The following is a 15,088-nucleotide window of genomic DNA, read 5'->3' as shown; positions in this document are numbered from 1 at the left end:
TCACTAATTGTTCTTTAATTAAGTCCCCCTTATCAGCTATGGTTCCCTTGCTCCTTTAGGACACAGGACAGTCTTGTAAGATTTCACATATGAGCATCTTTGAACATTATGTGTAGAAGTGAAATAGCTTAAACATCTAAAAGGAATGGTCTCTTTATCAGTGAAATATAGGACACAGAGAGAGAGAGAGAGAAAGAGACAGAGAGAGAATGGGGGAAGAGAAAGCTTTTACATTCTTGTACAACCCAGTCTCCCTGGGGGCTACTATTTAATTAGGATCCATAGACAGAAGTGAATTAGTGAGGGAGGAAAAAGGGATGAGAAAGGGAGAGAGAGAGAGAAGAGAGAAAGAGAGAGAGAAAGAGAGAGAGATAAAAGGAGGGAGAGAATCCATAGCTCATTGGCTTCCTGTTCCCAAAGCAGTGGTTTAGAGTGATGACAGTTCAATCTCCACCTGTCAGCAAGGCTCCCTCACATGCTGTCATTTACCTGAGTAGGTATGGAGTCACCCCCACGAGGGCCAGGCTTACGAGGGGTTAGCATCAGCTAGTTAGCATCAGCTAGTTATCATCAACTACTTTCATGCCAAGAAGTTCAGGATTACACATAGGCTGGTTTCAATCACGCACAAGCATGTCCAGTTTGTAGAGATTTTGAAGGGTTTTGGTGACCTTGTGGTCAGCAGTCACCTGGTCAATCGCTGTTGAGCCTCTTTAAGTGTTTGGTGCCAGAACTGAGCTCCATGAAACAAAATTTGTAAAGAAGTGGTCAGTTACACACTATTCTGTCAGGAAAGAAACAGTAACCATAGTACTGACCACTGAAGTAAATAGGAGAGGAAACTGACCATCAAGACTAAAGGATGGACCAACAGCCTTAGAGATTATATTGTGTCCCATACTTATGACATGGGGAAGATTAATTATGTCTCCCACAAGAATGCAGAGTGCATGTAGCTGTAATTACCCATGAGGCCTTACACAGAATAGACACATACTACAAGCAGCATACAGTATGAAAGAGAGAGAGAAAGTGAGGGTATACACGTATTTTTTCATGTTACATGTTACTGTTTCCCTTAATGCTGTCAATGTTCTAATTGTTATGCTGTTTTAATTGTGCTTTGGCAACACTGTACCTACAGTCATGCTAATAAAGCAACCTTGAACTGAAAATTAAATTTAATTGAATTGAGAGAGAGAGACATTTTTGAACTTTTGAACATACTTTTTCCACTTATATAGCCCCTACACACACATGCACACCACACACACACACACACACACACATGCATGCACTCACACACACACACAGCTACAACACCACACACACACACACACACACACACACACACATACCCAGTTACAACACCACACACACACACACACAGAAAGAGAGAAATATAGACAGATGAGAGAGAAAAGGTCTTCTTGAAATTCTAGGGTCAAAGAGAGAGAGAAACAGAGAGATACAGAGATAGACAGAAGAGAGGGAGAGGGAGAGAGGGAGAGAGAGAGGGAGAAATGGCAGAGTGGGTGGAGACTCACTGACACCTGTGACCAATCTCCTTCTCTCTGTTGTTCCTTGGCTGTTGTCTTTATTCCAGTAGTCTGGTGATTTAGAGCGTTGTACCACTCTATTTATCCACTGGGACAAACAATCATTCAAAGCCTCACAAAACTGTCTAACGACAACTGAAATAAATTGTAACCAAAAGGGCCTGCTAGTCTTTTCCACAAAAAATATGGAGGATATCAAAATGGACGCAATCAAAATCAGGAGCTGATGGTGTGTTTGGGGAGCTGAATATTAACGGCTTCATATCACTCAACCATTTCAGTGCTGTCCTCAAATGATGTTTTCAAATGATGTCTCAATTTCAGACCACTGTTGTAGTAGCCTACACAACCATCAACATCAGCTTTTTCTTTCATTGTGTGACACAACATCCTGAATCTGATTCTCTTACAGATCACTGGTTGATCTGGGGTTGATAATCCTTGACCCACTATGTTGGCGTATTGCAGATTTTCATTGTCATTTATTTATCACAACTGTGACGTAGGTATGTTGATATAGCATAGTAACGTAGTGAGTGTGTTAATGTCTGCTCGTTGCCTTTTTCTATCATAATACACAAGTACTTACCAAATAATTATGAGTGAGTTGACTCCTTATGGTTCTAATAATGAGTCACTACAAAAGATTCCAAGTAATTAGTTCCTGGAACTAAAATTGGCTTGTTTCTGAAGCTAAAACTGAGACAAGTTTTGTCTTGAAGTCTGATGCCTTTATTGACTATATCTGATGTCTTTTCTATGAGTGATGGAGAATAGGAAAGTAAGCCAGAGCTTGTCAGCATACATTCATTAGTAGCCTTCTGAGGAGCTCTGGTATTGTGCAGCTGGCTTACAGTATATAGAGACGGAGAGGGAGACAGTTCCTCAGCTCTTTGGGGTTGTGGAGGACCTACAGTAAGCAGCTCATGGCCAATGCAAAGTCAGTGTGTGGATAACAAGCTGTCTGCCGCGCTGTCTGAGTTCGGCATCACTTTTTAATGCATGCTCACACTCTTACAACCCCCCAGACACACACACTCTCACACACACGCACACACACACACATACACACGTACACACGCACACACACACACACACACACACACACACCTTCACATACACAAACTCAAGAGACAGAGGGGTAGGATTCACAAGCTTAGCACACACGACAGCTATGTCTCCTTTTAAGCATCCATGGTTTATGGAACTTGTAACCATGGGAACTAAAGCATCACTGTGTAGGACTGAATTGTAGCAAATCCTGGGGTGTGCAAACACACACACACACACACACACACACTACAGAGATGAGTGAAAGGTTCAAAAAGTGCATGATTTCCTTCAGGGTTTTCAAAGCTTCTAATGAATAAACAGATTCACTCTTGACAAAAAAGCCCCATCCTGCCTGCTAAGCCTCTGACACAGCACTGCGTTTCCATGGTGACAACTGCACAGCATAAACAACAATATTCGATTTCAACCCTTTTCTCTCTCTCCTCCCACTGTAAGTAGTGAGTGGCACACATACACCCACCTCACACTGCAATGCCTCAGTGCTGGGGATAAAAAAAAACAGCAGCAGGAGCTTTTCAAAATAGAGGTGGTACAATCTGACAATCAGAACAAAACCAGAGTGTGATCTAGAGGGCACGGCTCATGAGCAGCTCTCGTTTGGTAGCAGGGAAAGCTACTGGCTCATACCGTACAGGAGGCAACCCAAAGCTCAGAGTCAGTGTGACCGAGCCCCTGAGCCATCAGATGACCTCTCCTTGGGGAGTGGTCTGGACTGAGGTGCCCCCTGGCAAGGGTGGGGCCGTGTGCTTGCGCGCGCTGCGACTGCAGTTACAAAGGATGAAAAGGCAAACTGCCAAAATCAAAAGCTTGCCTGAATGATTAATTAACAGTGATGAACAGCCATACACAATAAACTGGCACTGATAAATGAGACACTGTAATTGCAAGGACAATGGTCTGACGATGTAGCCAGGCTACTGAAGATGATCTTGCACAGCTGATGCTGTGAAATGGGAAGTTACAACTAAAGGGCAGCATTTGAACAACAGGACTGCATGCTGTCAGAGGCTTACAGACAAGAGGGCACAGGAAATGACAAATCATCTCAATTATAAACAAGCCAGAAAAACTACACCATATTTCCACAAAATATGGTATACAATTTATTATTTTCAGCAATGTTTACACTAGATAGGTAGATAGATAGAAAGATAGATTTTTTTAGAGAACAGGGATAGATGAGAGAGAGGGGGGGAGGGAGAGGCACCTGCATTCCTCTGCCAGAAATGTTCTTTGTGCTTCACTAGACGCGCCTGGGAGAGGCTAGTAAGAGGCACTGATTCTTCATACTGAGTTCGTTGATAGCCCACCGCACCCTTTAACAAAACCGGTGCCTCGCCCTACGACTGGCGGATCTCTCCCACACCCACTGGACTGGACACACTTAAGAAGACCGGCAAACCCGGCACTGACATCCTCCTCGGCACGAGAGGCTGTATCTCTTTGGAGACAGCAGATAACAGCGGAGTCTCCTACGACGTCTGGTCAGGATGATTCCATCCTTACAAGCTCTAGTCGTCCATTCAGACCGGACCGGATCCTGGAGTTCGCCACTGGCTTAATATGGCAGATATGAGATAGGCTTCAGCACTTTGAACCAAATGAAATACACAAAACTGTATTTATGTATTGACTGGGCGAAGAGATAGCGTGTGGAGCTGATGATGCATTCATTAGGCTACATTTGAGCAACGGTTACAAGTTTGCAGTTGCCTAGAAGACTATTGCCGAATCATGCTATTATCAGGTTGGCTTTGTTAAAAAACAACCTAGTACCTGATGAATACAGAGAGCCAACTTCTCCGGTTAAGGCTGTCTCTTAAAATGTACAGGGATCTTCTCAAAATACAATGCATCAAAAACATTTAGAGACTTTTCTGCCAGTATTTCGATGCCTTTAATTTTTGAGTGGACTTAATGACGAATTTTTTATATTAGAATTGCCTCGTCGTCGCATGGAGATGCACTGCTATTTGTTTTGTCTCTCGCTTGCTCAGTGGTCTGCAACAGTTATAGAGAGTAAACATACTAGGGGATAATCAATCGACATTTAAGGCTTTGAAGAATATGCTAATAACATGACTTAAATTCCTTCAAGATATTCTCTTTTGACAACCTGCCGGCTTCCGACTATCGAGAAGCATGCGCATCTAGTGAGTGACTGTACCTTGTCGAAGCCATCAGAAATGTACTTTGAACCGTTATTCTTATAGGGAATTGGATCACGGATCTGACGAAGAAAACCTCACAGTCTCGCTGAGTGACTACACAAATCTTCAGAAAATACACCTCTCGCTTTACATGGATATCGATGATCCGGAACCCTGATGGTGGTGAACGGTCGGTGGGAGAGGCTTGGATCCCGCAGATTCTTCCTAGCCCTCATACTGTGGATTCACTCTAGGATGTTGCGACAGGTGTTGCACGAAGGTCTCAGGACGTCTTTCCACAAATTGGGCCATTTTGTCGCCAACCACCCTGTCTTCTTCGCCTCTACCCCGGTCCTGATTTCTATTTTGCTCGGCGCAAGTTTCAGCCGGTACCGCATTGAAGAAAACGTGGAGTACCTGTTGGCTCCGAAGCACAGTCTAGCGAAGATAGAGGGGAACTTGGTGGATAGTTTGTTTCCCGTAAACAGATCCAAACACACGTTGTACTCAGATTTACAGACGCCGGGAAGATACGGTCGTGTCATCGTCACCTCACGCAGAGGAAGCATCCTAGAACCACAATACGTCGATTTAGTTTTGAAGGTATGAAACATGTTGAAACTGAGCTGTGTAAGCGGAAATATGTTTTTTGTCGTGCCATTTGCTCTACTCAATAACTGAGTGAAATGAATGAGGAATCTTCTTTATCATCAAACTGATCGCGTAAAACCTATCCAAAAATGTGAAACAATTAGAAATGACAGTAATCTACACCAGCCATTATTCAGAACTCACCTGGTGTCCTGTGGCCAATATGAATGAATCAGTGTTAATGTACTTGGCACTTAAGATTAATTCCAATTGGGCACAATTGATTTTACAATTTTTTAAAACTGTTTACACACATTTTCAAAACGCTACACAAAACCCCCAGTTACTCACAGAAAATGCAAAATGCCTCAAATCTCCAGCAAAATGACAGCATTCAAAATGCCATAAACACTTTTCTAAAGCAAACATTTGCCTCACATTAAATACTTTTTGTCATAATATGACATTTTGGATACATTGTTTACACTGTTGCTCAAAACCTAAAGCTCTTCTGTCTTTCATGGACATAAACAGTAAACATGTTAGCAAAATTGAAACCAAAATAGTGATGTTTCCCAAATAATTTGCTGTTGTGGATACAGTATTTTACAACCAATAAAAAGGACGCAAAATACAATGACCACCAGATGTACATGGAGTTTTGAAAAAGCTGATTTTGACAGAAATTACTGTATTTGCAAAGAAAGAAATGACTGACTATCAAATTTATCTGATTTCTTTTTCCAAAGAATGTATATTAGTGTGTGTGTGTGTGTGTGTGTGTGTGTGTTTGGGGGGGGGGGGGGGGGGGGCAGTTGGTCATGTATATTCATAGGTTTTATAGACCCTTTCAACTGCAAAAACATGTGTATTTCCAAGCCATTTTCGGAGGCATAGAAAACATTGAGTTAATGGTAACTTGGGGACAAAAGACAAGTTTTACGTTACATGTAAGTTGACTTTTGTAAATCCTTTAGGAAGCGATTGAAAGGGTATATACTTATTATAGAGTATTTCTATTTATAGGCCTATAGAAGGCAATGATGGATGGTTTTCAGTTAAATAATGAGTTCATACACTGGGGACTGAGTGTGAATAAGTGGTGAATAAGTGTGGCATTTTGATAGGCTGTGTTTGAACAACAAAATCAAGCTATTTCATGTTAGATTTTTGTGTGTTAGGTAGAAAATTGTGGTATTTAGCAAAATGTGTTTTAGGAAATTGAAAACGAAATCAAACATTGAGAATTAGTGTATGGTTTTGCAGATTTGGTGTGGGGTTTTGGTGTTTGAAAGACATGTTCAGAAAATTGTGTGACAAGCAAAAAAGTAGTGTGTACGCAGTTGAAAAAAAAACTGTAACAGCTATTGAAATGATTGACGTGTTGGAACCATCAGGAAATTGCTCTGTGTGAAACGCCAATATCTCATCTCACGGCACATTATCCTGACTAGTCTATGTTAAATGACACTGTCATGTTTGACTTTGGTCACTGTTTTACTCCTAATTTCACTCTGTATAACCCTCAAAGAGGCAAAGTATCATGCGCCTGAGTCCCCACACCTCACCTCTTGCTTTCTAAACCAGCGTCCAGATCAGTGTCCAGGGGGGCAGCCGTGGCCTACTGGTTAGTGCTTCGGACTTGTAACCGGAGGGTTGCCGGTTCCCCGACCAGTGGGCCACGTCTGAAGTGCCCTTCAGCAAGGCACCTAACTGTTGTAGCAGGCAGCTCACTGCGCTGGGATTAGTGTGTGCTTCACCTCACTGTGTGTTCACTGTGTGCTGAGTGTGTTTCACTACAGTAATTCACGGATTGGGGTAAATGCAGAGACCAAATTTCCCTCACGGGATCAAAAGACTATATATACTTATACTTACTTAGATCAGTGTCCAGATCCTAAACTGGACTGTTCTCAATGCTGTGGATCTGAAGTATCACATCGTGGTCTGGAGATTTCTTCATACACATTTACAGTATTCTATTACCTATTGTACCAAAAGAGAGAATTTGGCCTCAAAAAGGGGTAACATCCCTCTGTGTGTGTGTGCGTGTGTGAAGTGTAGTGTACAGTAGTACCGGAGCAACACTCTGCGGCCTACTTTCCCCCTTTCACACACACACACACACTTTCCCCCACCACCCTGAGATGTTTTAGGCCTAAGATGAAGGATGAGCTTGTCCCCTTGTGAGAGGTAGGGACAAGTGAAAGCAGTGGGAAAAACCACACACGCTCCCTTTTAGAAGTGCACTTCATACATCAGATAGGAAGTTATATTAGTGCCACACAAATCGTTTAAACACACACAGGTGGTCCTTTTGAATGAATGACAGTCTTCAAAGTAACGTACTGTAAAGTATGGCCACTCATGACAGTGTTTCCCAAAGAACTGAATTCTATTTGTGGTGGTAGGTTTGCAGCATTAATTTGAATGCAACAGTTTTTAACAAATTAGTGCAGTGTGGTTATGATGCTAACCAGATTTAAGCACAATTTAGTACAACCAGGAAGATCATTGTGTGGTGGTCGATGTTGATATTGTGGTGGGCCGCCACAAATAAGTCAATGTATGGGAAACACTGCATGCAAATTGTTCTGCCGTTTAGATCATGGACAGTATTGGAACAGAAGACACACCTTGATTTTCCATAGCAGTTATGGACCCCAGAGGCGTGCTGATCACGATGACCACGTTAGCCCCCAACCCTCTCTTAACTACTGAAGCCATCCAATTAGCTGGTGAATATGTGTGTGAGAGTGTGTAGCTGGTGAGCATGTGTGTGTGTGTGTGTGTGTGTGTGTGTGCATTTCTGTGTGTGTTCGTGCATCCATGTGTTCCTGTGTGTGACATTTGGGGTCCTTAAGCAAGCTCAGGGGGCCTGTGTAATTAGTGGGGGATCTGGAGAAGACTGTGGCAGAGCTGACTCATCCTGCTCATATGGGCCTCTAGTGTTTACTTCCTCTCTTCGTACACGCGTACCGTACGCCTCTAGTGTTTACTTCCTCTCTTCGTACACGCGTACCGTACGCCTCTGGTGTTTACTTCCTCTCTTCGTACACGCGTACCGTACGCCTCTAGTGTTTACTTCCTCTCTTCATACACGCGTACCGTACGCCTCTAGTGTTTACTTCCTCTCTTCGTACACGCGTACCGTACGCCTCAGAGACGCGCTCATCCGTACACGCGTACCGTACGCCTCTAGTGTTTACTTCCTCTCTCCGTACACGCGTACCGTACGCCTCAGAGACGCGCTCATGCTGAATTATCTCTGTGTGCGCCGTACTACCAGTAAAAAAGGGAAGCAGCTCTGTAAAACCAGAAGGCAAAAAGGCAATAAAACAACAGCTGTATTCCTCAAAGATAAGAACATTTTTGCCATAAATCACATTAGAAACAGCACTAGTGCACTTACCTACACAAATAAAGCTTATTATTATTATTATTATTATTATTACTGGTGCACTTACCTGGGCCTGCTTTATTGCTACTCATATTAGATTCCCTTGTTTACATATGTTTGTATTATTTATTTTTTTTAGGTTTATTTTTTAGTAAATCCATTCTAGCCAACTATTGCACCCACTGCCATTGCTAAATATGCACATAGATTTAAAATATGATGCAGTCAGACCTGGACTCAAAAAGGCATACATCCTCTACTAATGCCTACGTAGGCGGCTGTGATTGTGACACCGACATTTAGTTCTGAGCAAGGAGCAAGCATCCCTATTATCAGCCTGCGGTAACTTTTTAAAGGCTAGGTGCTAATGCAGTGTGTGATTCAACCTACGCAGGTTTGCTGATGGGTAACAGATCCGGAAGTTAAATTGCCTTCCCACTCAGTGGAGAACCTACAGGCTTCCCTGTTGCTTGGCAACCACAGATCATTCTACAGCCACCATTGAGTGGCTTTAGAAAATGAAATGATGTAATCATTTTTTTCTCCCTTTCTTGAATAGTATATACTGTAATACAATGAGCATGTGTGGCATGCTGGTATTTGACATACACGCCATAACATTTTTAGAGCTATGCAGACAAGAACATCACAGTAGGAGTTTCATATAGCTGACTCCATGGAACCACTTGCATTGTTCAGGCTACAGGACTACACCCCAACCTGAGAATAATAATAATAATACATTTGATTTCTAACACACTTTACATCAATTTAATGACCTCAAAGTGCTACAATGCACATAAAACAACATAAAAGACTATAAAACTAGCATAAAAGGAAAACAGAGAAAAAAACATTAAAAAATAGCAGTTTTAGCCATAGGCTTTTCTAAAAAGATGAGTTTTAAGGCCTTTTTAAAAAAGAGTGCACAGTGGGCCCTTAGATGGACAGGGAGAGAGGATCCACAGACTGCAGCTGAACAGAGGAGCGGTCACCCATAGTTGGAAGCCTTGTCCTCAGAGGCTGGAGGAGGGTGGCCAGTCCAGAGCGGAGGTGGTGTGAGGAGGAAAGGGGGATGATGAGTGGTTTGAGGTAAAGGAGGGCAGTGCCACGGAGGTACTGGTGGGACAAAAGGGAAACTTTTAATTCCAGTGAAGCCAGTGGAGGGATTTGAGGATGGGTGTGATGTGGAATATTATGCTGGATGGGTGTGATGTGGAATATTATGCTGGATTGTCAAATTGTCAAATCCCACGGGCACTTTACTTCTACTTGACATTTTAACTGCCCCCACCCCCCGCCGTGCCGCGTTGTATAAAATTATCACTATGGTTTGTAGACATCATGATGAGAGCACGAGTTTGAAACTGTAAAGCATGTATTCATATAACCTCAATCATAATCAAGTAATACACTGAAGTTATTCTTAGCCAACATACTTTTATAACATTTTAAATAACAAGTTTAACTAATACTATTAACACACTGAAGCTATTCTACCAGAATTCCCGCTACGTGCGCTCTGTATCCCTATGTCTCTCTTTGTCGCTTTGTGTCTCACTGTGGATGGGCGAAGCCTGTTTGAAAAAAGCATGCTTGGCCTTGCAGCTTCAGAGATAAAGACGTCATCGGAGGCGGACTCTACTCAAAAACAGCTAGTATGAGAGAAAACGAGTGAACGATATGTAACCCATGAACGATGTGTGACCTGTGATCACTGTATAAACCCCTGAACTTTGTGTAAACCTCTGAACTTGTGCTATACAGTGAAAAGTTCGTACCCTTGGCAGCAATAGTGCTGAATAGAATAAGACCGAACAACGATCCTTTCATAACGCCACCTGTGGGTTCGAAGTTGCCAAATGTTGTGTCAGCATCTAAGGAGCGGTATAAATGTTGGTGTTTAACAATTGTTCGGGAGTGCGATCGTGCGATCCACTCAGGTTTTGCGCTATGTAGTCATTAAAGGAATTTTTGCACGGAACTCTGCCGGACTTTTGCGCCTTCTTTTTGGGATAAGTTTTTGACTTCAGCACTTATAATGGTGTATTTTTGTTACGTTGTAGGCAAGATGTTTGGACTTAATTTCTGGAGTCTGAATATCTGCCACGACAGCCCCTGTGTGTGTGTGTGTGTCCCTCAACACTATCACCCAGCCCCAGACCACTATATGATACAAGGGGAAGGGCTGGGATATGTATAGACAACTGGCACCTTGGTGCTACAAACTGTCCTCGTACTATACATTTCTATGGAGGATTCTGTAATTGCAGTGTCTCCTCATTAATAAAGTGTGTGTGTGTGTGTGTGTGTGTCCCTCAGCTCCATCGCACCATTGCCCAGCTCCAGGTGCCCATGCTGGGCTTCAACTACACCTTCAACCACCTCTGCCTGCTGGACGACAGCAAGAGCTGCATCGTGGACGACATTGTGCACGCGCTGGCCGAGGTCCAGACGGAGCGCACGGCCAACCGAACGGTGCCGCCGCTGTGCTACCCCATCACCAGCCTGCGGGACGGCCGCGAGGCCTACATCGGGCACCAGCTGGGCGGCGTGCAGCCGCTGGGCGGCGGGGGGGGGGGGGACGTGAGGGTGGCGTACGGGTGGCGCGCGCCCTCCAGCTCACCTACTACCTGCAGGCCTCGTCGGCGCTCAACGAGCTGGTGGCGGCGCGCTGGGAGGCTGCGTTCGGCGCGGAGCTGGAGCGCTTCGGCCGGCAGCACCCGGAGCTGGCGCTCTACCCGTTCACGTCGTCGTCGCTGCAGCGCGACTTCCAGCGCACCAGCCGCGTGGCCGAGCGTCCGCTGCTGGTCAGCCTGGCCGTGTGCGTGGCGCTGGCCGTGCTCTGCTGCTCCATGCGCGACTGCGTGCGCACCAAGCCCTGGCTCGGCCTGCTCGCGCTGGTCACGGTCAGTCTGGCCACGTTGACCTCCGCCGGCATCTTCAACCTCAGCGGCGGCAAGTACAACTCCACCTACCTGGGCATCCCCTTCGTCATGCTGGGTAAGCGTTGCCACGATTCCTTACTTCCTGTTTCCCTCTTCTAGTCAAATCAGTGTGATTGTGCACAGCCCACATACAGGGTCACAGGCAGGCTGAAGCTTTCTGTTCACGGAGTACTGTATAATCAATGGAACTGGCTACACCAGACATGATAGCGGCAACATTTACCTTTCGAAAAAATTAGATCAGTCTTCTAAAACTATTTTTACACTCCGCGAACGCGCCTCAGTTACGCCTGCTGTACCCCGGGCCTTAGAATGCCTCTTTACACTATTTATGTTCCGTCGGGAAGATATTTTGTAAATCCCATGACGTATCATCAGTGTTGCCACAGTTACCTTGAAAAAGTAATATGATTACTGATTACTGATTACTCCTTTAAAAAGTAACTTAGTTACTTTACTGATTACTTACGTAACTAAGTTAGATTACAAGTTACTTTATTAGTTACTTTCAGCAGCTGCCGACAACACTCCCACCGCCCAACATAAAAATGATAACCGGTTTTGCCAATACTCACTATACTGGAAGTGCATTTTAACAGTAATGCCAGCAATGTATAGCAGACATCCCAACCTAACCTACTTAGATACTGAAATGCAGATGTTTGTTCAATAATGTCTAGTCAGTACACCAAATAAGGAAGGCCTATTGATAGAAATTGTGATAGTAAAATATGTAGATTTTGGTAGTTTGGCCTTTTCATGTAGCCTTGGCAACTAGCCATCTAGTATAGGCCTTAGTAATATGCAAATGAAATTACACTTGTTAAACTCACAACAAGTCTTTTGCAATCATTTAACCCGCCGTGAGCAATGCTAAAGTCACTGTTACAAACAGTGCAGTGTGCAATACTATCATTATGTTTTACTCTTATGAGACAATTGTGTACACTTTTGTGTAGTCTGATGTGAAATGGGTCTTAAATGTTCCTTTTTTAGGGGCACTGACTCTGCCATGACGCTCCTGTTCCTAGATGCACTGACTGAACTGATTAATTAAGTTCAGGAGAAAAGAGATATAAGCCCACCTACACTGAAAACTGATTGGTTGATTTAGCAAAACAGACCAGGATGCTCTCTGTCTTGGATGCGCTTGCAGGCACATACGCACCACTCCTCTCTCTCTCCCTCTCCGTTGTGTGCGTGTTAAACTTAGATGCACAGGCGATTTGAAGTCCGGTCTGGCTTGCGTGCTCTTGTTCGCTCTAGGTTCCGGGAGATTTTATGTAATTTGCGGGCGTCAGGATATCAATATGTGGGAGACTCCCAAAACTTCGGGAGACTTGGGATGTCTAGCTAGACAGCACTTTGTCGCCAGCACAGAATGTACAGCGTACCTTAATGTTGTCATGTTTAGCTGACACAAACTCAAAATAATGACTGTATAGATAAAACGTGCATCTCTCTCCTCCCTCCATTGTTGTTTACGTTTGTGTCGCTGCGTGGTTTTACACGTGAGTTGTCCTCATGCTGAAAAGGTTGGCAAAGCCTACATGACGTTAATCCCCGAGACAAGAAGAAAGCAAAGAATATATCTTTTTACTAGCGTGTTAGATTACTTGTTACCGAAAAAAGTGGTCAAAATAGACTACTTTACTGGCATTACTGGCATCGCTGCGTATCTTATGTGGTGAGAGGCGTTGAAATTTTAACCATTTAACCATCATCAGGTGTGCCGCAGAAAATTACCCAAATGTCACTCACTGGTCCAGAAAAGCAACTGTTGCATCAAATAATTTATAAATAAAGAATTTATGATTGTATGATTGCACTATTTGTGGTATGCAGGCATTGTACAACGGGGGCCCCATATCCAGTATTCACAGAATCATCACATATCCAGTTCATAACAACAATTAAATTAGATTTAGTCACCTACAAATGAAAAAGAGGGCGCTTGTTTTATTGAGCAGGTCTTGCATAGAAGCCTTAATAAGGCCATATCTGAGTATTATTTGAAATTTTAGGCTATGGTATGTTTATTTTTTCTTCACACAGGATATAGTGTGCCGAGGGACATTTTAAGTGTCAAAAGTGTGTCGTGGTAGCCTGACGAGCCAGACCCACATTAAAATGTAGGGTCTGGGCACTCACCGTTCGCAGTGCTCAGTCCGAGGGGCGGGATAATCAGTTGTCTTTCAAATTCCCTCTGCACGCAATAGGACAGCGGCAGCGCTATGAGTCCCATGCGTCTCCCACCAGCGGAGCTAGTTGGCTAGTTCAAACGTTTGCCAACTTAATAAAAGCTTAACTCGTGTCACACTGTTCGCCAACAGCAACATTCATCTTATTTGTTTTCAAGTAGCAGGGAATTCAAGCCAAACCGTTGCAACTCTGCCATCAATCATTATGTTAAGCCCACCTAACGACTCTATACACGATTTCATTGGCCTGATTGAGTTTCGATTTCTGGAGCTCACAAGCCAACGGAGAGTTGCTAGACTAGCCCTGGCTGCCGCTAGGGGCGCGTCTAGATTTCTAGGCAAGTGTCGTGGCACAAAAAAGGTTGAAAAACACTGGTATAGATGACCGCTGTGCCCCATACTGTTTGCGTACGTAACCGACGCACACGTTACATGTACAAATGCACATACAGTACTGCACAGCTACAGTACATACCAGCTGTCTCGTAACAGCAACCCTCCGGTTACAGGTCCGAAGCGCTAACCAGTAGGCCACGGCTGTCCATGCTGCACAGCTACATACCAGCTGTCTTCCGTCACATGTACATACAAACGTAACTGTGGTTAAATTTCCAGAGATATTTTTCATGGTTAGGATTAATCAACTCAGGGTACAGTGTAAGACTGCCATTCTAAACTATTGACTGTTGGGCATTCAGCGTTGTGTGTGATTGGAGTCTAATTTTAGAAAAACTTATATTATAAAGAAGACACCACCATACACATAAAATGCAAGTAAAAACAGTACAGTTCTGCCTATATCAATAACAAAATAAAGTGCCTGCATGTAAACTATAAATATATATATATATATATATATATATATATATATATATAAACATCAATATTATGTTTTTGAAAATCGATACAGTATTGGCAAATAAAATATTGTGATATTCAATGTTTTTCAATATTTTCTTACAGCCCTAATGTTTAAAGAGCTCTGTGATAAATAGAAATGTGTAGATCAGAGACTGATGGAGGATGTAGATGGAGGATCTGTGATAAATAGAAATGTGTAGATCAGAGACTGATGGAGGATGTAGATGGAGGATCTGTGATAAATAGAAATGTGTAGATCAGAGACTGATGGAGGATGTAGATGGAGGATCTGTGATGAATAGAA

The 15,088-nt window shown here is 43.4% G+C and overlaps 1 protein-coding gene across 1 annotated transcript in view; it reads left to right on the top strand.

The window, feature by feature from the left end:
• The first annotated feature begins 5,038 nt into the window (after positions 1–5,038).
• Positions 5,039–15,088, top strand: part of ptchd1 (patched domain containing 1) — a 24,196-nt gene continuing 14,146 nt past the window's right edge. The window contains exons 1-3 of the mRNA XM_076291203.1: positions 5,039–5,386; positions 11,097–11,327; positions 11,366–11,777. Of these exons, the coding sequence (XP_076147318.1) occupies positions 5,039–5,386; positions 11,097–11,327; positions 11,366–11,777 (991 nt within the window). The remainder of the gene's footprint in view (positions 5,387–11,096; positions 11,328–11,365; positions 11,778–15,088) is intronic.

Source organism: Alosa pseudoharengus, unplaced genomic scaffold, assembly GCF_046254945.1.
Source record: "Alosa pseudoharengus isolate Yale_2024_CS ecotype anadromous, Long Island Sound unplaced genomic scaffold, YU_APseudo_1.1 YU_APseudo_1.1_scf_18, whole genome shotgun sequence".
Classification (NCBI taxonomy): Eukaryota; Metazoa; Chordata; class Actinopteri; order Clupeiformes; family Clupeidae; genus Alosa; species Alosa pseudoharengus.
The sequence above is the reverse complement of the archived record's forward strand: the minus strand, read 5'-3'. Positions and strand labels throughout refer to the sequence as shown.